The sequence below is a fragment of the Antedon bifida genome, chromosome 6 (genome assembly GCF_963402885.1).
Source record: "Antedon bifida chromosome 6, ecAntBifi1.1, whole genome shotgun sequence".
In the NCBI taxonomy this organism is placed as follows: domain Eukaryota; kingdom Metazoa; phylum Echinodermata; class Crinoidea; order Comatulida; family Antedonidae; genus Antedon; species Antedon bifida.
Genome location: NC_136231.1, coordinates 25,224,984 through 25,252,814, shown reverse-complemented (window position 1 = coordinate 25,252,814; position 27,831 = coordinate 25,224,984). Strand labels below are relative to the sequence as shown.

Here is a 27,831-nt window from a genome sequence, read left to right as displayed (position 1 = left end):
ATAGTTAACATTTACTAGCATATCTTTACATAACGCTAAGCTACTTGTTTCCTCTACCTGGACTCTCTGAATACAAAAAAAAAACTTTGTCAGAACACATTTTTCTTACTATTCCAAAGTTATGAATTTTTACAATGTAAAACTGCATTTTAAAATAAGTCAGACTTAATGTGAACCCAGATATTTTGGCCCAGCCCAAGGGTATCCAGTTTATTGTACTGTATACTGAAGATAGATTCAAGAAAATTGGTTCATTAATAACTTCACAAAGAAAAATTTGTATTCTTTTAACATGGGCCAAAATATCAATATGCGCCCTCTGTGGCAATATTTGCCAAGTACTTCACTCAGTTTCTGAGTGCTTTAATTTCTTTTCTTTTTTTACAGTAATAGATCTAACTCAAAGAGCAGTGGACTAGATGTTACACATACAACATCTCTCCTAATGGCCCCTTCGTGTCAAATATGTACTGTATCACAGTACTGTGTGCATTAGTCTTTGCACGAACGGTCTAGGATGAGATTGTATTGTGAATTTATTATTTTCTGGGTGGATTTCCTTTTTTATCCACTAACAAATATTTTTTTGTACATGGTCTAACTAGCAAAAGGAGCTACTCAACTAGCAATCAAACACATTTGTTTGTTTAAACTTCATAATTCTACAAAAAGTTGGATTTACAAAAATTGGCACATCAAGTATTTTGCTAGACTAAAAGTTAAAATCATTAATAACAGTAGTTTTGGAATTCTCAACTAGCAGTTATGAAAAACCTACTAGCATATTGCTAGTTTGCTAAGACACAAACAGATATAATAAAAATAAATTTGCAATGAAATTTGTCAAGAGCAATGACATTTTTATAGCTCTATATAGTAAAGTTATATTTACTATCTAAATATACATATATAAACTGTATTATATAGTATTACAATGAATTAATACATCTGTCAAATTTGATACTACTTAGATATATCATCGCATTAAAAGATACACACTTGGGCTATATAGTTAAGCACAACACTTGTTTTGGGACATTATATTGTACAGGCTATTATCAGCTTACGCAAGCACAACTAACTATTATGAGTCCAGATTGAATATTAGGATGATTAATTAGATTTTGTCTCCAGTCTTCCCATTTATAGTTTGATTGTTCCTTACATTTGTAGATAAATTCTTTATTGTTAAGTGTTAAAGACTAATAGCCGCCTACACATCAATAAGCTTCTGTATGCGACTTCAATTAGAAAAACATTTTAATCTTAATAACCCTGGAAGATGTGTTCAAAAGTAATAATAATAATAAATATATAAAAAAAAATAGATACAATTTTTGACATTACAAGTATATACAATTTCATTTTCTACTTTTATATCACAAACCATCATTACCATAAGATTAGATTGGTTTTGTCTTTTATGTTATTAGTATTCCTTTAGTGTTTGCTACTAGTCGGCTCAATAATTATACATATGAAACGCCATATGTGCCAAAATATCTTTTTACCAATATTAATTAAAATCAGAAAAATAATCAAATAAATAAACCTTTATTATCAACCTCAAAAGTTCCTATTTCAGTTAAACCATAGTTTAATATAACAAAAATTGGAATGTATAGTTTTATATTTGTAAAAAAAATCCATGATAAATTAAACAAATTAACATAATTCAATAATAAATGTAATTATTATTTTTTAAATAGCATGTAGCTATCATAAATGTGAATTTTGATATTTCAAATCATTTCTAATACTGTATATACAAAATTTACTGTTCTCGAGAAAGATACAGCTGGCCTATTAAAGTAGTTTATCGCCTTTAATACCTCTAACAGTGACACGGCTAGGCCGAACCAGCAAACCGTAGTTTGGTTTACAGGTGAAGTAACGCTTGCCTTGGACAGAGCCGTCATTTTTACCCTTAGACGTTCGTAACTCCACACCCAACCAGAGACCTTCAGCAAAATCTGTAGGACCAATGAAACGAATCACGCCAATTTCATTGTTTACAAGCACGCTGAGTCCAACGGATAGTTTAAAATCTTCATTAATTGACAGTTGTTTTTCAAGACTTGCTTGTCGTGACCTGAGTGAACAACAACACATTACAATGTCAACAAGATTACTATTATGATTACACTAATTATCTAAATTAATAATTTATACAATTCAGATTTCTGAAAATAAAATGACCCTGAAAGGATTTCCAATTAATGGAAATGGTATGATTTGTTCAATTGGAGAAAATCTATGGTAGTATCTGTATTGATGGTTTTTATCTGTTTCTAAAATATTTGTAATATGGTATATAATAGTCATTTAAATAAGTACAGTAAAATTATATTTAGTCCGATACTTGTCATAATATATTTATTTTTGCTATGTATATAGTATGTTCTCTCTCTATGGATATTTATCTGAAATAAAAATATGAAGGAATGATATTCTTAAAATTATTTCTATCTAAGAATAGAAATCTTAAAAAGTATTACCTTGACAACTTTGATGACTTAGTGCTTAAACTCCTTAAACTTGTGTTCAGATGTGAACTGGCACCTCTACGCAAACCTTAAAGAAGAACAGAATGGATTTGAAAATAGCAGTGAATTAAAACAGAACATCTTTGAATTAAGGTACTGTATATGAACTGGGGTTTAATTAATAGCAGAAACAGGTATAAAATGATTGTCTGCTAGCAGATTTTATTCACTGGTAAAAGTGTATTAAGGGGTGGTGTATTACCATAATCCAAATCAATGTTACCCGTTTGACCTAGCTTGACCCCTAACCCATGTATGAATATAAATAAAATTGACACAAAGCTTAATTATTACAGCAGTATTTACTTGTGTTTGGGTAGGTTGTGTTCAAGTCACTGGTTGCATATGGAAGAGATTCTACTGAGCCTGCCAATGATCCATTCATTCTATAGAAAACAAAACGCCATTGTTAATAAACGAACCAACAAAATCAATTACATAGCTTAAAAAAAGTTGCAGATAAATGGAGATCACATGATACACACACGCTTTATAAAAGGCCTAGAAGTGCCTGACGGAGTAGGTATTACTGTAATTACCGATGGGCATTAAAGTACAAACAAGCAATCTCATTTGCCGATACCGATAAATTGTGTGGTTCCTCTCTAATCAATTATAATATTACCTCTTTGGTATAAACCAATGTCTATGGCATTACTGTATGTCTCACCTTGTAACCCTTGAAGGTGGAGCAAAGACACCATGCTTGGGTTTACAATGAAAGTACCTCTCCCCTGAGACTGAACCATCATTCTTACCGAGTGCTTTATCTAATTCTATTCCATACCATATACCTGAAAAATACAATATATACAGCGTTACCACATTGAAACACCGGTTCTCATCAGATCACCGAAGTTAAGCAACATTGGGCCTGGTTAGAGCTTGGATGGGAGACCATCTGGGAATATCGGGTGCTGTATATGGAGCTGGGGGTCCCGTTAGGATTTGAAATCAGCATTGCTGACTCGTATGGCAGCCCCTGCATCTAGTATCTGCTTTAGACGTATTGGCCCATGTCTTTCCTCTGGTCAAGGTGGGCACTGGACAAGAGAATACATTGATCAATGTTAGGACCAATCAAGGTGCTTTAAACAGTCCTGGCTTTGTTTGTATCAAACCTGTTAGTGGCAGTAATTATCGCTGTTGGTTTCGACTGAATAAAATTCACCAGGGTCTATCAGGAAGATAGCATGATCCCAGTAGAACCTCTATAAAGGGGATACTTTTAGGACCAAACAAAGTATGTTCCCTGAATAGTGATTGGCAGTAGTGTTAAAATATATATTGTCCATTAGTCGTTTCATGAGAAAGTGTCCCTCTGTGAAAAGATGGCAATATGAAAATAGGGCAACTTATATTTGTATGGTGCATGTAAATTTGTTTTCAAAAAGTGTTTCTTTAAAAAGGGTTCCTTGAACAATGTCTAAAAGGAGGGGAGTTCAGCTGTATGTTTATATAAATTTGTATTTTTTATTTTAGCTGATGACATGACAGACAATGTCTTACGTCACTGGTAGATATCCATTATTTACAATTGAAACAAAAATAATTTAAAATACTATAGGGAAATTAAAATCTTGAATATCAAAAGCTAGTTGAAGAAAATAAAATTAAACTGTGATCAACCACAAATAACTAATAACATCTGGTGACTTGAATTATTACGTAACAAATTACCTGGCGCAAACATGGTTTCTCCGCAAAATCGCACGATTCCTACCCTTTGACCTGCAACAATAACACGTTCGCCAACATCGATCTCTTCTGCATACGAACTTGACATAGATGGAGAACGATTTTTACGACCTAGAGAAGGTAAAACACAGTCTTAAAAGTTAAGTGCCGGATAAAAACATTTTATATGTAATGCTATATGAGATAAACATGCCACATCTTGATAGAAAACATTTTTAATGTGTCAGTAAGGACAACTTAATGTTTTTAAATAAAGATTGAATAATAAACTGTAATAAAATATGAGATTGAATATTAAATGTAATAAAATATGAGATTGAATATTAAACTGTAATAGAATATGAGATTGAATATTAAACTGTAATAAAATATGAGATTGAATATTAAACTGTAATAAAATATGAGATTGAATATTAAACTGTAATAAAATATGAGATTGAATATTAAACTGTAAAAAAATATAAGATTGAATATTAAACTGTAAAAAAATATAAGATTGAATATTAAACTGTAAAAAAATATGAGATTGAATAAAAAACTGTAGTAAAATATGAGATTGAATAAAAAAACTGTAATAAAATATGAGATTGAATAAAAAACTGTAATAAAATATGAGATTGAATATAAAACTGTAATAAAATATGAGATTGAATAGTAAATGTAATAAAATATGAGATTGAATATTAAACTGTAATAAAATATAAGATTGAATATTAAACTGTAATAAAATCGGGCTAAAATTGAAAGCTACTGTACCTGTATCAATTTTGGAGCCTACTTTTGAGACATCTACTCCTCCATAGTTGATGGTAGCACTATTAGACCTTGGTGTAGTTGACTTGGTTGGGGTTCCTGGCTTAACCACCTTACTCATTGGGGCAAACACACCTACAGCAAATACATCAAATATTGAATAATACAAATAAATTAGCACATTAAAACAAACTAAGATTATAAAACAATATTATAGTATCTTGAAAACATTTCACAGTAATAACAAATGTATTATAAATCTAGGCTAAGAGGAAATTAAAAGAAACTTAAAAAAGAAATACTAAAATTAGTTCTTTTTAATAGGATATAAAACTATATGTACCTTTACCACATAGAAATTTTGTATTAGAGAACTATTCTATTTTATTTTATTTCTTTCAGTAAAGACAATACAAACATAACATAAAACGTGAAAGTGGAGCACTGAGGAGAGACAAAAGCTGTCAAAGACTACTATCGCCAAAGGGCGTGCCCCTCCAACTCCAACATTCATACATATGCACTAAAAACTAATTATTGTATTATACAAAATTGCACTATAAAAATATAACAAAAAATAAATTTAAAAAAAATATACTATACACTGTATTTATCTGTACAAATATCAGAGTATGTTTTTTTTAAATCAATTAAACGTAATTAACAAGTTGCTAAAAGAAAATATATTAAAAGATTCCCTCACACAAAAAAAACATTACTAATCAATCAGAAATTTACCCTGTACAATACCTTATAAGGCAGTACCAAAATAGGAAACAACAATACATTAACATTTAAATAATAAATGCTTATTATCAAATATTATTCATGATTATATTATTCAGATATAATTAATAATGTTAATGATGGTAATATACAGTAGTATTATAATGAATTTATTGTGTTTTGATGTTAGAAATTATTATGTATTATAATGAAATATAGGTACTGTATGTTTTACTATGATATAATATATATTATTATAATGAATTAGTTATTGTATTTTCCTGTAAGATTATTTACATTCAGTTAGATGAAATAAAAAATGCATTATGAAGTCTGATATAATATCAGGTAAATCAAATATTAAACATGAACTTGAAATGTTAATAATTCAAACTTAATACTTTATTTTGTTTTGTAATGAAACATTAAATGAAATTACCAAACAGTAGTATTGGTTGTATGTATTGGTTGATGATAAGTATGGGATACCCTGAAATGGGGACACCTTCGGCACCCAACAAAGTGTCACTTTAATACGGGTGTCATCTAAATAACGGTTGGCTGTAGTGTTAAAACATATATTTCCCTTCATTTGTTTCACAGAAAAGTGTCCCTAATAGGGGTACAGTGTATTAAAGGAGGGATTCCCACAGTAGCTATTTGAATTGAGTGTAGGCTTACAATATAATAGCACTATGATTTACAGTCAACAATTACAATGACAATTTGAAATAAAATTCTGATGAACCACAAAAAGAAATTCTAACCAATAATGCAACACATTTAAACCAAAGCAAAAATTTGCAACAAAAAAAATGTAAAAATATATCATAAGTTGAAGTATGCAATAATACACTGTACATTGAACAAAAAGAAACATTAAATATGAGGTTAGAAAGAATTAATATCGTAAATGATTTGGTTGAATAAAATCAAAACATTTCCCCAAGTAAAACTCATTCAAAATGAGAAGATATTTGTGTTTATTTTGTCACCTGACTTGGCTTTGGGCGGTGAGGGTTTCAACCGGGGGATTTTAGACGATTTATTTACTTTATCAATCCTCCACTTAGGCACAAAGATTCCTGAAAAATAAGTTGGTAAGTAGTTTCACAGGATAAACATAGTTAATTTACATGCAAGTTAAAGAGTGCAGCAACATTTTTTTTTAAATATATTATTGCATTCTTTTGTGTACAGTATGGTTGTTTATATTTTCATGCAATCTGCGGCTGAAAATAACCAATGGAAAATGGTGGTCAGATATTTCTACTTTTATGTTTAATCTATTTCAAGAAATGAAGGCAACAAACAAATTTAAAATATGCAAATTATGTCATTTTTAAGGGTCTTTCACACCTGCTCCGACACAATTCCGGTCCAGAGCTGGCAAATCAAATCAAACATCAAGGCATTTGCCTTATTCATGAGCCCAAAGATTCAAGTAAGATCAATGTTTCGTTTTCACGCGGCTACAACATGCATCTATTGGCACATAGCCACATAGAGTGTTCGATTTGACTTGAACTGTGCTGGAACAGGTGTGAAAGACCCTTTAAGCAAATTAATTTACTAAACTATTACTTCCATCATTTAGCTACAAATGTTATTTGTTTATTGTACCTTACTATTGGCCACAGGAGGTGGGATAAGACATGTTTGTATATAAATGACATTATCAATATATTTATTAATGTGCATATATAACATTATAATTCAATGTCACTATGATACATACCATGTTTTGCAGGACATGAGAAGTATGCTATTCCTCCGACACTTCCGTCGTTCTTTCCCTCAGGATCAGGTAATTCAATTCCAGCCCACACACCTGGAGCAAACTGTGTTGTTCCACAATATCGCAAAATACCAATCTAAAAAATAAAAACAAATTGAAAATACATTAATTTAAGAAATAATATATTCATATATAAATTAACAGGCACAGACTGAATTCTAAAACGCCTGGGAAATTTGATCAATTAATTTGAAATGATAAAGATAACCAAGAGAGATTCGAACTCGGAACCTTCTGCTTGATATGCAGACGTTCTAACCATTAGACCACTGGGTTCGATTGGATAGCGACTCTTTAACATTCTCGGCGTGGTACGGCGGAACAGCACTGTTCCCTCAATTTGCACGACATGCGCACCAGGGATCAAATTGATACGCCCTTATAATATATAAATATTTTAAAAATAAAACTACACACACTACATTAAATACATTTCAATAAACAATGAAATTATCAAATAAAACTTGTCTTAATTCTAATAATTCCTAGTGACATCAGACGAAGAGTTCAAAATACTTTATAGGCTATAAAACAAATTCGCAGTTTTTAAACTATCACAAGATATTTTTTTATTACAGACAGGCACTCACATTAAATACTTTCCAACATTTGTACAATTATGTGAATTTAGTCGGAATATTTCATCAAGGTCACAGTAGTATGTTATTTCGTCTACATTATTGATTGAAAATGAGTGTGGTGACAAGGAGACAAATTCAGGACCCAAATAAATGTCCCTTAACAAATATAGTATGTTTTTAGGAAATTCTGTGTGAATTTAGAATTATAAAAATATTGCTGAAAAAAAAAACACCAAAAAAAAACCAATAGTTTATTTCATCGCTACATTGATAATATGCCAACATTTACAAGGACACATAGAAATATAGATTACAAAATAAAAAATCACAGATTAATCACCAATAAAAATATTATTTTATAATTTATTAATGCTTTACACAAAACCTTGACTCATAATTCCACAAGAAAAACATGAAACTAACTGGAAAAGAAACTAATTAAGAAAAAGAGAGGTTTAACATTCAAATTATGGAAAATGGAAAAGAAAACCAGTAGAATAATAAACAGTGTCAGCCTTCACAATACTATTTTGAATATTCATGTTTATGATTGAACCAAATTAAAAAAAAAAAAAGTTTAGTCAAATTTGTTAATGCTATATTTTGTGAAATGTATAATTATGCAAAATATAATTGTAACAGGCATTTTATCAATAATATATTAGAAGTATACACCAAATTGTAGATTTTGTAATAGGCATTTTATCGATAATTAATATATTAGAAGTTTACACCAAATTGTAGATTAAACGATTTAAAAAAATGTAATAGTTCAACTCCTGGGTGGGAGACTTTATTTGTATGCAGCCGCCTTAGACCATAACAATTATTTTATTGGTGTAAAAGGTGGGGTGTTTTTTTCTGTTTACAACTGAAGAAATTTGTATTGTTTAAACTTGTAGTGTCAGTTTATTATTGATACATTAAAAAACATTCATATGAACTTTGGAACCCTGCAAAGATGTGGAAATATGCGATAAAAAACCTTTCATGGTGTCACTACAAATCATTAAAAATTAAATAGAAAAATAATATAATGACATATCTACCTTGGAACCTCCAATGGTGACCTTATCTCCAATGCTGAGCCCCAGTGAAGCTAGAAGTACCTTACTTGGCACACTCTCATACGACGCTAACGTGTATCTTGGAATGCTGAATTCTGGTTCAGTCTGTAACATGTGTATCAACCGCATGGCATTATTTACGAGTTCTTTGTTGTCGTTGAGAGAATCTGGATCGGGAATGCACTCGATCGGGGTACGACCTAGGTCATCTTTGAGAGTAGCGATTGCCCCGTGTTGTAATAAGCATTTTGAAGCCTCAAAGCAGCAATTGCTAGCTGCTATGTGCAGACAGGTGCCATTGTTATACTCTCTACATCGACTATCAACATCTACAAATATAACAATAACATATAAATTTAAATTAAGCAATTCCTTATTTCTATAATAAGACTTAAAAAACATTGTTTTTCCCAATCATGACCGATCCAAAATTCAAGAAAAACTATTGGTTTCTTTTTTTGAATTACAACAACCTATGCATAGACCTTGCTTGGAGAACATCTTTAAATTACATTCATTAATGATTTTCAATAATATAATAATTTTTTTCTTAGATTTTTTCTTATGTCATTAAAATAAAATCTGTTAAAATAAAAAAAAAATGACTAACTGACTAACCCTGTTTTTTCAATTGATGCTATGTCATTGTTAGGAAACATAAACATTTTTTAGTTCTAATTGAATAGATTTGAAATAAATTTTGAATAAAAATAGACTCTGAGTCAACTGAAGAACAAATATGAAATTCACAACAACAAATAAAATAAGCATCTGCGGCAAAATTATGTATTCCGGCTTAAAAGAAACAGACTATTAAGCATTTAAAGCTAACAAAGTGTCGCCTTAAAACTCGCCGATCAACTTAATGTTGCGAAGAATTAATGACAACATTCTCAACAGATTATCCGAAAAGGTCAACAAGGGTCAAACTCTCCGCTGATGGACACAGTCGTGAATGTAGAGTAGTTGAGAATGAGTGGTTGATGCGTTGAAATGTCCATAATGTGATTCCTGGCGGACTAACTGTATTATGCATTACTAGCGGTTTGAGCATGCACGTGGGACTGCTCATATAACAGCATTGCGTGGCGAGTAATAGCAGACTTGCACAAAGCTTATTATTGTCCTTATTATGCTGAAGTCTGACGGTGTCGAGGCATGCTAAAAATGATAGTATACTGGACAGGAAAGGGAAAACAGCTTGACAGCGATTTATTACTATCACACAGATCGCGATAGAAATAAAACCATAATTGCGATACGCCTCATGTGGGCCGGTTTGCTAGTATCGGAGCATCTTACATTCAACCTGGATTTCTAACTACACATTTTAACAGTAAATTCTTCGAAAAAAACAGAAATCTAATACAATTACTTCAATTTGAATTGAAAATGGAATTATAGAAAATACAAAAAGTCATGAATTTATTTGTTGGTTTTATACAACATGATGATTGATACAATTTATTCCCACCGGACTCTCTGAAAAAAAAACACGTAAATTCTCTCCTAAATCCAGACTAAAGGTCCCAAATTCATTTTTACCGTTAAAAACACATTCAGAATATAAGAATTTCTAGGAAACTATAAAATATTTGGTCAGCCAATGAGTGTCATGAGAGAATTGAAATATATTTATAAAAGTTGAGTCAGTAAACACTACAAAATTAGGCTACTAGAAAGATTGTTTACAAGATATATCTAATGATAGATTATCTCAAATCTTAAAGAATATCACGTTAACACCTTTACGTAAAACAACAAGTCAATTTACCTTTTGAATTAGATGCTTTTAGTAGTAATAATATAATAGGTGTCACATCAAAGTAAACTGCGTAATGAAGTGCAGTCATGTGAGTCCAATGGCATCTTATTGAGACATCTGCACCTATGCTTAGTAACTGTGTGACAAATCGTACAGAGTTTGCAACATCGCCGACCCCAGCAGCTCCAGACTTGCATGTATACTGGAGAAGTGTCATGTCTGTCAGTCCATCGCGATCATCGTGGTTAGCGCCACGTTTGAGGATCTAAATAAAAAAAGTAAATAAACTATTTTTATAAAGGAATATGAAAAACAAAAAGGATGATAATAAAAAAAAGTGTGCTTTAAGGTTAGTTCTATTAGTAAGACAGATGTAATTGGTAGATGTTGCAAAATAATTATTATCAATTCATGTTCTCATTTTCTATATTTGTGTTGGCCACCATGGTTCCCAATAAACAGACTAAAGCTACCTTCACATCACGCCCGGATTTGGTCTGGCGCTCTGAGAAAAAGCAAGTGTTGAGCATGCCTTCACACCGAGCACGAATTCGGTTATCCATTGCCAAGCGAGGTAATTCATGCTCATTGCTGATTGGACGAAAGAAAAGAATCATACGATTTCAGAAAACAAATGGCTTCTTCAGCTTAATACTAGGAACAGTAGACCTAAAAAAACAGCTGTAACAATGAGGATTAAATTGAACAAGGACACTATAGTACTCCTACCCACCATGAAAGATGCGCTGGGTTCTTCAAAAGTGGACAAGATTCATATGTGTGTACTGGATCTCTGTCTTTAAGACAATGAGAGCCTAATAAATCAGGTATATTTAGTGCCCAAAAACAAAGACGAACAATGCCACAAATAGCTGGAAGGCTGAAACCGTAACATTTTACAATACAAAGGTTAATATGCACACATGCATAAGCCTCAAACTTGTGTCAATGTTATGGCTAAAAAGTTTTAAACTCATTTTAATTCAAATACTGTAGAAAAAAACCTTTTATGATTTGAATTAACGCTGGATATTTTGGGAAACTGGGAAATTTCCATACTGATATCAAATGTTTTACAATTAACAACAGTACTAAATTAATAGAAAGTGTACCTAAAATAATGCAGTTACAATTACTACTAATACTACACACATATTTGTGAAAATAATCAATTTTATTTGTACACAATTATATTGATTATCAGCAAGCTATATCAGCATTGAATAGAGATTAGTCATGTCAAAGCTGTGTGTAAATCCATAACAATAATGAATCACACCTCACCAATAAATAATATAATCACTCATTCTGAAGAAGTGTTAACAATGAAATAACTAAAGAGGACAGTGAAGTGGACATTTGTTGTAAAATGAATTTGTATTTGGTTTATTAAAAATAAATTATGATTATCAAATAGACAACTACTAATATACATTCAACACTTTTGTTTCTTAATCTTGGTTGAATATTCTGACTGTCTAGCTCTGTATTCACTTTTTATAGGTAACTGGTATGCCTGTTATATTATTGTTAAATTTCAGAACAGTATAAATAAATAAAATATTTTAGTATTTAACTCGTCCGCCACATAACTGGCCATTGGTTACTGGTTACTGGCCAGTGTTATTGTGAACACTGATTTTCAAATTCAAATTATGTCATGAAACATACAATGACATCAAACACTTTTTTTTCATTTTTAATATGAATAATGAATTCTGAACACAATATGCCAAGTAAAATATCCAAACAGATGGTACAAAAAAGCAATAAATTCTTGACAAAACGTGTAAAATATCTGCATACACTGTACATTCAGTAGTACATTTAAATGTTGATATTATTAGTCAGGGAACATTTTCGCCAGTGTAGTCATGCTACAGAAAAATATGTTATTGCTACATTCATAATAAGGGTGTGTCGGGCAGTGTGTTGGATTACTGATAGTGAGATCATGAGTTTGAATCCAACTTTCGCCGCACTGCTTGTGTTCTTGGGCAAGATACTTTACTTATGTTTGCCTCTCTGCATCCAGGTGTATAAAATGGGTACCGGTTAGATCTATACACAACTGTGCGCTGTTACAGTGTTACTAGCTGCATTATGGGAATCCCAAAAAATGACCAGGGTAATAATGTGAAGCGCTTAAAAGCATTGTACAATAAAGTGGTTTAAATAGAAATTGTAGTTTTGTTTTCTTTTATTTCTTATTATTAGTTTATGTATTTTTGTTTTCTTCTTTTTCGTATTCGTATTTAATGTTATATATCTTGGGGTGGGTAAAACTTAAAGTCTTTCTGACTTATACAACCCTTCCTCCACATGATTACCTCATTGTATTTATTATCCTGTATGTTATTATATTGTGGAAATAAATTAAATTGATATTGAATATTATTATATTATAAATGGTATAGCCAAAAAGCCAAAAAAATGCAATAAAAAAAACTATGTATCTTTACTCTGAATTCATATTATAATTCATTAATTGCGAATCACTATTTACCAATATTAAATCATATTTTGTAATTTTAAATAATAAATATATTTTTCAAATACAAATGTAGAAGGTAAAAATTGAAACTAGTGTATTTCCTTTTTCAATATAAAATATTTTTATAGTTTCAGTAAAAAAAAAATTATCCAGGAACTGCCATAGGGGTGTAGTTGAGAAGCAATCCACACTAATCCACATAAATAAAATAATGTCTCAAAAGGACGTTAATCATAAAAAATAATAATATTAAACAAAATCTGCCTACAAATCATAATCATAGCTTTACTTGCTGATTCCAATTTTTGTATAAAAATCTAAAATACAATATATGACGGTCACACAAGCATGCTAAAAACGTAACTTTTCAACTCCCAATGTGATATTTTATTTTTCGTTTACTTGTCCAAATAATGCCTGTTATTTCCTATTGGAATTGTCAGATAAGTAAGCTAAGAAACAGCATGGTTTATTTGTCTTTGGAAAAAGCTATCTTAGTTTTCTCTGTAGACAGGTGAGATTGCTTGGTAAGTACGTATAATTATAAGTGGGCAATATAACTAGCGTTCTGAACATGATGGACGGGCAATCTAACTTGCTATATGAATATGACGGACATGTGTCGACATGTCCAAGGGCACAAAGAGGATGTGAACTTACATTAAAAGTGTTTTATGGAAGAAATAAGTGTAGGTAAAGAAAACTGCTTCATATTTCTAAACGAGCATAATATTTAACTGTTAAATGGGGCAACTATGAATACAAAGTATTTGTAGCACAGAGTACAGAAAACGACTATAGGAAAATGTGGAAAATGCATTTTTTAAATTTTACCCTATCCAGCAAGTAACTCACCAATTACAAGATGGAAAAAAATATCTCTATCGTAATAATAATAAGATTTATAAAGTTTAAACCACGAAAAATACTAGGGAAGAGTGAAATTACACCTTGAAAATAAAAACAACAAAACAAATTTTTAACAATAAAGGAATAAAAGCATACTTGTCCATTTCGTGCTTATAAATGGAGAAGAAACATTCATCAGATACAACCCTGGCTCTCGATCAGGATTTAACCTTTGACCATAAGAAACTCTTCCTCCACTGTGATAGAGGCAATTCAATGAAGCATGGAAAGATTATTAACTGTAATTGCCAATTTTTTTAAAACTTTTATTTCAGTGTTTTACTTATATTTTATTATTTTTATATTATTATTTATTATTTTTTGACCAATTTTAACCATTTTAAAATAATTTTCAACCTTGAATTTGGATTTATTAAATTTTTTTTTTGTATATATAAATCAAATTTATCAAACCATGTAATGTATATTGTTATAACTTCCTTGAACATTTTTTTTCCCAAACTTTTACATGTTATATGGGCATAAAAATCTGTTTTTTGTGCATGAAAGAAACAAAGAAAGAAAAGAAATACCTCTTCACCAAACAAGTGTATGTTCTGTTGAACTTGTGGTACCCATTGTCGGATAATGGCAAATATCTCGGCAACTTCTGTGTTTGGGTCAACAAGAATTGAATGACATCCTGGACAATTGGGGTCAAAGAACGAGAGGTCAAGTCGTTGGCACTGCTGGCAGATTGGTGCTTCCATCACTCTATGGATCATGGGTCCTCTGGGTTTTGTAGTAGAATTTGATGTCATGGTTGCTATCTCTTCATCTAACGTCATTTTCACTAAGAACAATAAATCATTAAACTGCACATTAATTTGTAGAATTTAAACACTTACAATAAGGCTAATAACAGATATATGACGTAACTATTTTACAGTAGGCCTTCTAGGCTAGCTAGTACTACTACTACTACTAGGCCTGGCCCTATTAAGTAGTAAACAGTAGTAGTACTACCATGGAGCTATTAAATTAGTAATTTATAGCTCCATGGTACTACTACTACTACTACTACTAGTGTATGTGTTATGCGCGATTTGAACGATTTGCGCAATTTAAAATTGCGCAAAGAATTTCTTGCGCAATTTGAATTGAAACATCTGTTTCAAATTGCGCAAGCAACGTATTAAATTGCGCAAGTAATCTGCAAATTGCGCAAGGTTTTTCGACAGATTGTGAAATCATGCACACCCATATTTTTATAGTAATTTCTAAGAATGATTAAAAATTAAAGATAATATCGCATTTCCTTGTTTTAATAGTGAAAATGTTGTTATTGTTAGCATACCAACGAAGACCCGACAAAGGAAAACGAAGCGGTGGTGTTCCCCGGCGGGCGGCTATACTACTCTAGCCTACGTACTCCTACTGGCTATGTTTTGATAGCAAGTCTAAACGTTGGTGGCGGTAGACTATGTTGCGTATCAGAGCCATATATATGGCTCTGTTGCGTATTACTGCCTTAATTTTTACATTTATTTTGATTTATTTCAAGTTACAAGAGTGATAATATTATTTAATTGTGTATGCCATTTATGTTGTGTATTATACACATGGTATCTTCGCATTTATTATGTTTCATTTTGAGTTATTAGTTTTCAATAAATTATTATTGTTAACCAATCGTCGACGTTAGCACGCATTCTGGTAGAATTCTGTTGCGCAATTTGACAATTTTACAAATTGTGCAGCGCAATTTGAAATTGCGCAAGGATTTTCTTGCGCAATTTGAAATTGCGCAAGTTGATTGCGCAATTTGAAATTGCGCAAAAAATTCCTTGCGCAATTTGAAATTGCGCAAAGAATTCTTGCGCAATTTGAAATTGCGCAAGGATTTTCTTGCGCAATTTTAAATTGCGCAAATCGTTCAAATCGCGCATAACATATGTATTGTTGTTGACTGATGTTTTATTGTTGTGCATCCTTTTTTTGAACAATTAAAAATAATCAATTTAAAAATATAAAAAAAAGCTAAGTAATTGTAATATTATATTATTATCAACTTGACTATACTGTAGCATGTGCATTAAAAACACAAACACTGCTAATTTCCAAATATTCTTCTAGGCCAGGCCTGAGAGAGTATAGCTAGCACGAACTCGAAACACAGCAGGCAAGATACCCTCTAACGTCCGTCGCATATTCACTGTTCAATTGGGTGAAAGAAGGCCTAGCTTATTTCATGAAATGATGCCAATAAAAACAATGATAATGTAAAATTAACAGATAGACATTACAAATAAATACCATTGACCTAACCATGTACTTACCGTTACTAGAAGCTATATTGAAAAAGACTTATATTAATTATTACACAGCTGTTCGATTCTCTGCAGATTAAAAACAGTTAGCGCAAAAACTGCCATTTGTAATTATGATTAGCGCCCTCTGCCGTATAGACAATACTCATTTACATATTCATAAGGTACACTCTCTCATCCAGTAAATAAATACGACTGTCAGAGAGCCCTATATTATCCCATGTAAATTTCCGGAATCTTGTAAGTATTTCTTATTTCAGGTAATGAGATGCATTTCTCTTAAGTTTAGTTTACCTAAAAGGTGAGTATTTATAACAATGGCCCAACAGTAAGAATATCTTTTGCTTATTAAGTTTTGAGATCTACCGTTGTGTACTTCTCCCGGAAATTATAGTCCTACCAGGTCGAAGGTCAAGTCTCAAATGTAAAAAAGATTTTCTGTTTTGCTTGTCACAGTTGAATGATTAATTATTCTATGAGCCGTATCATTGGTTGTTTAACTCCAATAGATAGTTTAGTTGCTTTAAAAGCTCATAGTTTCTGTTTTAACCAATGAAATCATTGATATAAACACAGTTGATAGAATTTGCTCAACATTTTTCGACTGCATCAACTCTATCTTTCGCTGTTCATATCATCATTCTACGCCGCGAGACGGCACGAAATGCATGTATAAGAAATTATCGGTTTGAAATTTAATATTTTGTTGTTGGACAAGAGTTTATATATAATTGACAAAATGAATCCAAATTTTCAAATGATGGTAAGTAAATAAAATTTTTCTTTTTTTTATAATCTAACCTTTATGTTTTTAAATTTTATTCACAATAATATTATTACTGTTTTGTGTTTTCGATGTAAGTATTAACTGATACACTTTTTATTTCTGTTAGTAAAGTTGGATTATAATTACAAATTTAATGAAGTACAGTATTGGATTATTCTTTTTTCGGCTTTGATCTGAAATACAGTATACTATAGCTAATTGCACAACAAATTTGTTTTCCAATATTCCTTACCATATATATGATTGCTATAAGCTCACAAATACAGTATTTAGAATGTAGATTTTAAAAATACATTTTTAATATATCTATATTTTATTTGATCATAATTTTGTTATGAAAATTACAGTATATTATATTACAGAGTTTCTAAATTTAAAAAAAAATAATGTTTGAGATCCAGTCTAATATTGAAAAACAAAATTATTTGTATACAACTGATTACAAATACACTATTATTTATTTTTTGACATTAAATTAATATATCTAAAACAAATATGTATACAAACATTTTTTTTTTATTATGCACCTACTGTATTTAGTATTAGTTTTTTTTTGTAAGTGAATCTTTGTTTTTTTTTAAATAACATTTTCTGCCCTAAATTGAAAAAATTTAAAAGTTTGATCTGATTGCTAGTTAATAAATGAAAAATTCGGAATGATTCTCTTAATCTTAATAGTTTTTTAAAACGAAGTACTGTCTACAGAATTTAATATGGAAAACTTTCATATTATAGCACATAACATATTTAACAGTTTTATTAAAGTCTGTGAATTTACAGAGCTACTGTATATGACTTTTGCAATTTTCAAATCTTTACTTTAGAAATTACTAAAACCAATTTGACTACAGCATATTTGACCTCAAATGTATTTTAAAAAGTTTAATTCAATTTGTTTTCGTTTTTTGGAAGTGTTTTGATTTTGATTATTTTCTAAGATTTGTTTTTTGAGTAGTTACAAACCACTTTGGAAGTTATCAATATATTTGTATAAAAAGTGTGTCAGTTACAAATAAATAAATAAAGTAAAAGGTAATAAAGTTATTTTAAATGTTGTTACTGAACCACTTTGGAAGGCAGCGGTACATTTGTATAAAAAGTGTATGTCAGTTACGAATAAATAGATAAATAAATAAAGATATTAATACTGTATATAATATAACAATAATAAAGTTACTTTAAATGTTGTTACCACTTTGGAAGTCAGCAGTACATTTGTATTAAACGTGTACAGTTAATGTGTGTTAAGAATAATTAAATGAAGTAAAATGTATTAAACTTATTTTAAATGTTGTTACTGAAAAAAATTGGAAGTTAGCAGTACATTTAATAGTGTATGTTGTTACTGAACCACTTTGGAAGTCAGCAGTACATTTGTATTGAAATGTATTTTCATTTTAAAAAAAGATAAAAAGGAGAACATCATCGTTCCCAATTATTACCATTAGTGGTTTATAGTAAACTTGTTACTAACTCAACATTCCTTTTGTTTTTCTCTTTTTTAAATACTGTATTTAGCTTGTTATGCTGAAATGAGACTGAATTATGAATAATTAAATGAATAAAAACTGATCGTTTGTGTTATTGGATATACTGTACTGTATCCTGTGAACCAGTTACTGTATAATAGCTAATTAACACATGTTGGTCACTGATAATTATTTAATTATTAATCAAAGATTTGTAATTATTCTTATCTAATAGATAATTTTCCACTTATTGATAAACACATGCAATTAGAAATCAATTACATTGATAATTCATTTTAGTACTAACTAGCTAATTGAGCAAAATACTGATTAACACGATAATGAAGATTTAATTCCTTATTACATTACACAGTATTCCATACTTGAGAATTTGAGAATAGAATTCATGACATAAAACTATTGTACAGTAGTCCACTTCAATTAATAATTCTTCATATCATATTTCTTCTTGAGATGATGAGAACTTAAAAATGTATTTACTATTATATTATTCATCTAAATTAATTAATTAAATTTAGGTGATGTTTTCAAATATCAAATCAAATTATAAACATAATATTCTAATTAAAAATGTATTGTTTCACAAAACATTAAAAAATAATATGAAGTAAAATATAACATTTATGACATACATGACATTTTGTAGAAACCTGCAAATAAGCAAACAGAAAAAGAAACAAATTTATAAACTAGCAATGAATTTCTGAAAGGATAAATAAAAATAATTTGAATCTAACATTTCACTAAAAAAAAAAGACATAATAAATGGTTATTCTGTTGTCTGACAAAACACAATGAACTTCTGGTTTTACCTTTTTTTTAAATTATGTATTTTTAATTCGTAAAACCTACTAATGTAAAACTATTTTGCCATTTAGTAATTGTTTAATGTATTTTATTCAATATTTATATATTTCAGTGGTAATAAAATGTGTGTTCATAATTAATACTACAATTCAGCTTTTTGGTTTACTCTAGTCAATTATAAATTCATAAATGCTGCTCACTTTAACAAAAGTCAGGAATTTCCCATAGATGTTTAAAATATTCTCACAGAAAAAATTCAGTTTCATACGATTCAAATTGTTTTAAAGTAGGTCGTGTGTTGTATTATTATTGTTCTTTTTAGTTAACAAAATACATTGACTATCCATTCTTTGATTTTTGTTACAAGTCAATTGTAAAACGTGCGAGTTGATGCTATTTTAGATAATTGTACAGTGTGAATTAAGTGAACTGAAATGAATTGGCGTGATCATTCGATCTTCAATGCAACAATCGTGTGTTGCAATAATCAGAATTTCCCATGCTAGGCATGTCTCCATCATCATTTGTTTCTAGATTATCTATTGGGCTAGAGTTGCTAAAATCTATAATATACAACTGTTTTAGTTTGTGGATTAAATCTATGATTCTCTTTTTGGTGATGAGTATTTTATTTGTGAAATTCTTTTGTTTGAAATAGTTATTTGTGAGAGGAAAATCAATAGTAATCAATAATTGAATCAAGTTCAATTGATTTTTTTGTGTATTGTAAATTAATCCAGTATTTAATTTTATACAGTTGGTTCTACTTGGCAGCAATTCAAATAATTAATATTTAAATAACAATTTATATTTAAAAACTACTAATTTAGGTTTTACATGATTTTGAAAAGAGAGTTTTTTATACTGTATAATTGGTATCTTCTGTAATTAACTTTAAAATATATTTTTACTGTATCTTTTCAATTTCATTTTTAACATCATATTTTTTAACAAAATGTTTTAATGCTTTTTATGTCATTTGTTATTGCTGTTTTAAGCTGGACCATTTGGAATGTTTACTGTGTTTACTGAAAATGCAAGTAAACCAAAAAAATTTAAATAAAAAACAAAAGAATTAATATTGATATTTAATTGCAAATACAAATCGTTTGATTTTTAACTTCTTTTGATTTTTCAGAATTTCCTGGCACGGTTTTCTCGGCCTCCAAATTTTATATTCATGGAAAACTCGGCTTTTATTCCACCACAAATTGCAAATCCAAGACTTGTTGTGTTAGGATCGACCGCTGAAGATGCTGCCCAGTCGGGTACTCGCAGGTCATCGCGCCAATCGCGACAGAAGGCCGACGAAAAAGGGTTAAGTTCATATCCAATGCATCCTCTATATCACGGTCCAAACGGCCTACCGGTTTTCAACAACCCACAAGTTTTCCCGCACCCTGCGATGAGACCGAATGTTGAAGAAGGGCATAGAATTATGAATCCAATCGGAGCCGGTGCATTCCGGCCGTTCCAGGTCTCGGAAGATCAGGAAGGTTTTTATCATCATTCAGCATTCGTTCCAGCAAAACAACGTAAAACTGAAAATGGAAAAGCCGTTAATTCAGAAGATTGGAGCAGTGTTCAGACCTGCTCCACAGACAATTCAGAAAAAGGGACTGAAGGCTCAATAAGGCATGATTTAGATGTGAAACATGAAATTGAAGATAGTGACTTTTCTGAAAGAGGGGGAACCCCTTGTTCGTATGAATCGACAGAAAGAAGCCATGGTATTGAAAGTGAAATGACTGACAGATCTACCCCTGAAGAAGGGAGACATTTAAGAAGTAAGAATTATTTACATTTTTATTTCCATATTCACTATTTTTTAGTAGTCATACCTATTGTAGACTTAACTTTGAACTACAGTATCTTGGTATTGGTGTTCATATTAATAATAATAATAATAATATCCTGGATTTATATAGCGCCTAATGTTGTGAAACCTCTAAGCATTATTACCCCAGTCATTTTCCTGATCAAAACACCTATGGAAACATACTCCCATAATGCAGCTAGTAATCAGCGCAAAGTTGTGTCTTGATCTAACCGGGTTCCCAATTATACACCTGGGTGGAGAGAGGCAAACGTAAGTAAAGTACCTTGCCTAAGGATACAAGCAATGCGGCGAGAGTTGGATTCGAACCTCGATCTCACGATCAGTAGTCGAACGTCCAACACACTGCGCCACACGCCCTTATTGCGTTGTTTTGCAAATTGTAAGTAATTTGAGGAAACTTGTGCACTGGAATCATACAATAGTAGAAGAAGTATAAATTTATTGCTCTTTATACTAATTACATAACTTTACTTAAAATTAAAAAAAATATTTTTTACACAATCCATGGAGAAATCTCAATGCACAATCCAATAAAACCAAGGTAAGTATTTTTTAACTGTAAAAATATAGAGTAATCAATAAACATACTTTCTATATTACTGTGTTATGTACCTTCTTTTTGCATAACAATTAGTAATTTTTTAACAAGTCTATACCTTCATTCAGAAATGTTTTACTTGTATCAAAATTGATTAATGTATAGGCCTACAATAAACAGTTATATGACTATTATCATCTGTCGACTTGTCTCTCACTCACTTTAAAAAAAACCTATTAAAAATTAGATAAGCATCAACTATTTACAATAGAGCACAACACTCAACACACTTGATGAAGTGTTAATAAATTATAAATCAAGAATTGAATGAAGAGCCAATTGACCTTGAAATGATATGGCTAATTAATTGCTGAAAGAATTGGATGGCCTTTGGTAGAAAGAGAAGAGATCATTTTAATAGTCCAAGGAAACAATCACTGTATCCCATTAAAACTACAATAGAGCCAGGGAAGAGTAAAATTGTTATTTTGTACCTAGATACCTGGATAAACCAAAAATTGCCATATTCTCCTCGAAGAGCGAGATATACTCGAAAAGTAGAAAATTCACCCATATTCACGTTTTTTTTTTTTACATTTTCTGTTGATTGTTTAGCCCTTAGTGTGGAGGCACTCTATGTTCAGCAGTGGACATTACCTACTTTTCAAAAATAAATATAAAGGGTTAATTAAAATAAGATGTAAAGTGATAGCTAGTTAAAAAAATTAAAATTATTGCCTACAAGTGATACAATGCTAAAATTCATCTCAAAACCACAGACACAATTAAATTATACTGTACTATATTATTGAGATGTTTTTTTATTGCAGTCAGTAATAAGTAATTGAATTGATTTTAGATTTAGCTATCATTTTATAGCAAATAAGTCAGCAGATATTTTTTAGTCCTTTACAATCATCTAAAATCTTAGACTTTACTGATGTGTGGATGACTTTATATTTTGGAATATTTTCAATGAATATAGAATATTCTAAATCTTGTTATGTTTTTTAAGTAAATCCTGAGATTGCTGTGTTCATGCCTTTTCAATTAATTAATATTCATGACATCTTTTATTCCTTTTTTGTTTAAAAGTACAGTACCAGTAATTCTTAAATTCCAAAAAAACTTATTAACTCTTAATAAGATAAAGATTTTAATGGTTCTGAAGCATTATCCAATTTCACACTACTACTGTATTTTACTCATTTTTGTATGTTTTTAAATTGACAATTGAGAACATTTGATCAAGTATTGCTAAACCCTGCAAACCTAAAAAAACATAGCAAACCGTAAAGTTGTTGAATCATGTAGTACTCACCTGGTAGGGTATGTTATCTTAAATAAACAAATATAAATTTTTCTTCTTATTTGTTAGGGTAAAAAAAAAATTGTGTTAAAAAAATGGTGTTTTTTCCTAATTAATTAGTTAAACATGCGAATATGCTGCTTTTTTTTTTAACACTCGTTCGGTCTGTGCTCATGATAGTTTCTGAGCGTGAGCAAACTGACTTTTCCACTCAAAAGCTGCGTATGTGTGAAAACAAAATAAATATGTACAGTATGGCAGCACGGTTTTATTGTTTTATTTATTTGCCTAGTTTCATTTAATCTTTTTTGTGAAACAGAAACGGCACATTTTGAAAAATTGTTCTACTTTACGACATTTCATTTTGGATAATAATATAATACACCTAGAAAAACAAAATGTGTTTTGTGGCCTCGATGATAAATTCATTCTTGTAAAATAATTGGTATTGTTTAAAGTGGGTTGCTATTACCGGCAGCTTCATAAAAACGAAATAAAATCAAACTTGCTACAATGATTTATGATCGAAAAACCCATCTGTCATTTCGGACATCGATAGATCAGCAATTTCAAGAAGTTTTGTTGTAATTTTCAGGAGAACCTAAGGTAAAAATAAACTACGACAGCCAATTTCATGCTTTAATAACTCCCCAAAGCCACTTATTACAGTCGTCGTGATGAGGTAATTACTATGCAAATTAACGCCGACTTTGCCATCAAAGTCAACAATATTTGTATCAGTGTCGAGTATTTTCTCTTAAGTAACGCATCATTTTAATATGCCCCCGAGGAGTTGAGGTATTAACGGAAGAGTGAGTTGTAATTGTACGAGGTATTTAGGCAATCCATAAAAGTTTGGTTGGGATGGGCCCACGAGTGAGTAACATCTTCAGCATAATCCTAAACATGCTAAACATGTTGTTTCGTGTCTGTGAGCGCCCGCGTCGAATGAACTCATAAGTATGTTAATGTGGAATTGACTCGGCTAGCTGTTTTGACTTCAATTCATGTGAGATATGTGTTTGAAAATTACCTGTAAATTACCTTATCAAGTGCTTTTCAGGATTTTCACATACATCTGATTATGGCTGTCACTCACAAATATTGTGTTGTGTGCATATTTTCAAATTTTATTTTTTTGGTTTTTGATCTTTTTATTTCTTTTTATAGCATTTACTTTTATTCAGTAACACTTACCAAACTATTGTTACTAACATTACTCTTACCAGTTACAAATAACAACTTGTACTACATAATTTTAAAAAAGGGCATTTAAGCCCTATTGCTTTATTTAATAAAACTGACAAAAAAAATGCCCTTTCCTCTCTTCTTTCAAGTTGCAGTAGGTGTACCTTTAAACACTTACTGTATTTCAATCAAATCAACATATTATTTCTCTTTAATAAAACGATTTATAATATAATATAAAATGATATTTAAAAGTTCTATCATCATGTAAACACTATAACTTAATTTCAATATCATAATATTTTTATTTCCACTTGGCATTATTTTACTAATATGACATCTGTTTTTTTTTTATGTTCTTTTTTCAATTCAATTTCAATTCATTTTATTTCCACAATATAATCACATACAGGATAATAAATGCAATGAAGTAATCATGTGGGGGGAGGGTCATATAAGTCAGAAAGACTTAAGTTTGACCTACCCCCAGATATAACATTAAATAAATACGAATACGAAAAAGAAAAAAAACAATACATATATATTATATTAATTAATAATGTATTGGTTTAAATTAATTAAATAATCAAATGCTTGAAGAATAGAATAATCTTTATTAATATCATAATCACCATTGCAGCTATCACTGTCATTGTTATAAGTTTGTTAACTTTTTTTATTTGCAAAACTTGTGAATAAATTCTTAATTGGCCATTTTCATGGTTAATGCGCTTGTAATGTGCTCCATATTAGGAACGTTTATTGCTGTAAAAACCGCACATTAACAACTTAACTGTAGTTGTTGAGTGTTCTAACGATCTTCCCTTTAGTTACTTCTGTCAGAAATAGTAAACCGGCGATTAACAGCAAGCAAACATACAACTGTTAAATATGATTTAGCCCACCCATGGGACAATCTAATGAAATCAGCGTGAAATTTAACACTAAAAACAACGCTTTTCTTCACTCAGATCTTTAATATGCGATAATCGAAAAGGAATCTATTGTTTCAATCGAAGTCTGTTTGTTAGAAGTGTGAATTTAGCATGTTAGTTTACTCTGCAAGGTGAAATCCATTTGCTAGAAATATACCTAATAACATACTTTGTTACAATCTGTTTCAGGGATTTGACATTCTTAGACACTTGAAATCATGTAGCAAAGTGCATTTTAATGTACTTTCTAATTGCTGTTGACTTAGAGTATTGCTTTGGTGTTAAGTATAACAAAAGCTTCTATTATCCACCTAATTAAGTAATTACATAGGTACTTAACCCTTTCTTTGTTTTCTCTTCAAGTATAATCATCTACTTAACTAATACTTTTTTCTTCCACTTATTTCAACAATAAGTATTAAGGTTAGTTTACAAGTTTCTGGCTTTGAATTAAATACTGTAGTGTGCAAGATTTTTCACAGGTTTTCAATAATAATTAAGTTTGTGAAGTGTAAATCTCATTAAAGATTGTAGAATGTATTATTTTATGTACAGTACTTAGGTTAATTTTGACTAGCTTAGCTAGGTATATAAAATGAAAGAATTAACAATACTATACAAAATACCTACAGTATATAATTTAAAATACAGTTAATAACAAATGATATTTCATTTACAAATAAATAAGAAAAATTAAAATTAATTATTTCAATAATTGAAAAAATAGTTTCTTAAACTAAAATTAATAACTGTAATTAAAAATAATAATCTAGATATCTTACAGTATATTTTCCAAGAAGTTGAGTAATTAAACGAAAAGAAAAAGCTTTTAAGAACAAATTGTCTTTTTGCAAGTCCTCTTTATCATACTCTTCTCTTTTTCTTTTTTTTTAAACAACAGTCTGCTATGCTTCTCGTCAAAAATATATCGCTGTGAAATTGAATCTAGTCAAAGCTTTCATTGCACCAATAAATACCTCACTTTAACGGTTGAACGAGAGGCAATTAGGCAATAAGAATATGCCTTTTACAGAACTCTGAATACACCATAAAATCGGCTGTACACGATTTGATTCATGGAGTCTTCGGAGTATAAATTTTGTGTAAGATTTAAAGTGTTCCATTTACGTATTCTTCACACCTCCCCAGGACTCGCTTCTCTCGTAAACTGAGCTCTTGATCTTCGGGGCGCAAGCATCAACACTTGTCAGCTATAGAAATTACGATGCAACTTTGCACGATTCAATTATGAGATATCGAATGCTTCAATGCGGTGTAGAGTTAATAACCCACTTTTAAAGAAGCTGTTAGTCCAAAGTGGTTCTTGACAGTTATTGAGGTTTAAGACGGCTAACATTTGTCATCTAGTAGGCGACATTAATGCAAGCCCCAGGCTAGAAAATATGGTTAGATTTTCTTGATCGTTACTATAACGATGCACTAGAGTATAGCAAGCAATTATTGGAAGTAGAATAAGTTGTTTTAGGGAATTAGCTTTTCATTTAACTAATCCTGCCTCATAATGGCCACGTGTAGCACTGGATAAATTCATAATTTGTAGCTGTTTCTTTACTGCTCAACACGTCTCCCCTCTGGCAGATTTGTTCGGTAAAACGTAACACTTACAAAGATTTCATTATTTTTATGTCGGAGTATTGGATGAAATATGAGAATTTCATGTTTATCGTCACAACAAATGTTATTGATCCAGCATTTCATAGCTAGCATGAAAAATGACTTTTACTTTTGAATGTTTTCAGTTGTGTAAAAATACTAGTGACTTAAGCATTTGTTAAGACGTGGCTATGTCATAGAATAAGTTATTAAATTTGTAGACACAATTTGAAATATGTTTAGAAAGAAGAATATTTTACAATATCAATCATTTTCTTGTAACTTTGTCAAATAAGCAGTATATAATCTGTGAAAACAAAGACTTTAGCTTCAAACTGAATGATAAAATTTATGATTAAATTTTATTTGGATATTCACTTTACAGAATGGTTTAATTGTCTAAATAGAAAGCACTATATCTTTTTCTGTATTTATAGCTGAACTGAAAAATATGAACCAGCATGGTAGTATCAGTATTGTTAATAATTATTGCTTATAAATTGATTCTTCTTTTTTAAATTAAAATACATAATATTTAATGTTAAAGTAAATCATTTTATTAAATTTTCTGTACTACAATATTTATTTAGTCATACATTCAAGTTTAAGTAGAAAAAACAAAAAAGTGTTATCAATATTACCATATATTCAGGATTTAAGTAGAAATAATATATACAATTTAGAAATACTGTAGTTTAGACCATGGTTTATAGCAG

At 30.2% G+C, this 27,831-nt stretch overlaps 3 protein-coding genes and 1 pseudogene across 7 annotated transcripts in view; 3 read left to right on the top strand and 1 right to left on the bottom strand.

The window, feature by feature from the left end:
* LOC144844264 (glyoxylate reductase/hydroxypyruvate reductase-like) overlaps positions 1-27,831 on the top strand; it is a 91,451-nt gene that overhangs the window by 6,981 nt on the left and 56,639 nt on the right. The window lies entirely within an intron of this gene.
* Positions 1,713-16,762, bottom strand: LOC144844243 (CAP-Gly domain-containing linker protein 4-like). 2 transcript variants are annotated; one of them, XM_078701049.1, is made up of 12 exons: positions 16,617-16,762; positions 14,871-15,130; positions 10,944-11,199; positions 9,152-9,498; positions 7,462-7,597; positions 6,719-6,808; positions 5,001-5,132; positions 4,227-4,355; positions 3,217-3,340; positions 2,853-2,932; positions 2,499-2,574; positions 1,713-2,092 (listed from the first exon to the last, which is right to left on the bottom strand). In XM_078701049.1, the coding sequence occupies exons 2-12, from the start codon at positions 15,123-15,125 to the stop codon at positions 1,807-1,809; spliced, it is 1,911 nt and encodes a 636-aa protein (XP_078557175.1). In that variant the 5' UTR covers positions 15,126-15,130; positions 16,617-16,762; the 3' UTR covers positions 1,713-1,806. The 2 variants fall into 2 exon arrangements, with proteins under 2 accessions (XP_078557175.1, XP_078557176.1); XM_078701050.1 differs by lacking the exon at positions 6,719-6,808.
* On the top strand, positions 3,355-3,472 carry LOC144846684 (5S ribosomal RNA; annotated as a pseudogene).
* LOC144844249 (E3 ubiquitin-protein ligase RNF220-like) overlaps positions 16,759-27,831 on the top strand; it is a 35,131-nt gene continuing 24,058 nt past the window's right edge. For 2 of the 4 annotated variants that reach the window (XM_078701061.1, XM_078701060.1), the window contains exons 1-2: positions 17,261-17,370; positions 20,830-21,478. In XM_078701061.1, coding sequence (XP_078557187.1) covers positions 17,347-17,370; positions 20,830-21,478 — 673 coding nt within the window. In that variant the 5' untranslated portion in view covers positions 17,261-17,346. Of the gene's footprint in view, positions 16,909-17,260; positions 17,371-20,829; positions 21,479-27,831 lie in introns of those variants that run through there. The other 2 variants (XM_078701062.1, XM_078701063.1) reach the window with 2 other exon arrangements.

What these genes read in the sequence shown, in the direction of transcription:
- LOC144844243 (XM_078701049.1), bottom strand. Translation starts at nt 15,125, where the DNA reads ATGACGTTAGATGAAGAGATAGCAACCATGACATCAAATTCTACTACA. An exon ending in TCACCATTGGAGGTTCCAAG is followed by an intron (nt 7,598 to 9,151) that starts GTAGATATGTCA and finishes TTTATTTTTTAG; the next exon opens with ATTGGTATTTTGCGATATTG. An exon ending in AAGTCATCAAAGTTGTCAAG is followed by an intron (nt 2,093 to 2,498) that starts GTAATACTTTTT and finishes TTGTTCACTCAG; the next exon opens with GTCACGACAAGCAAGTCTTG.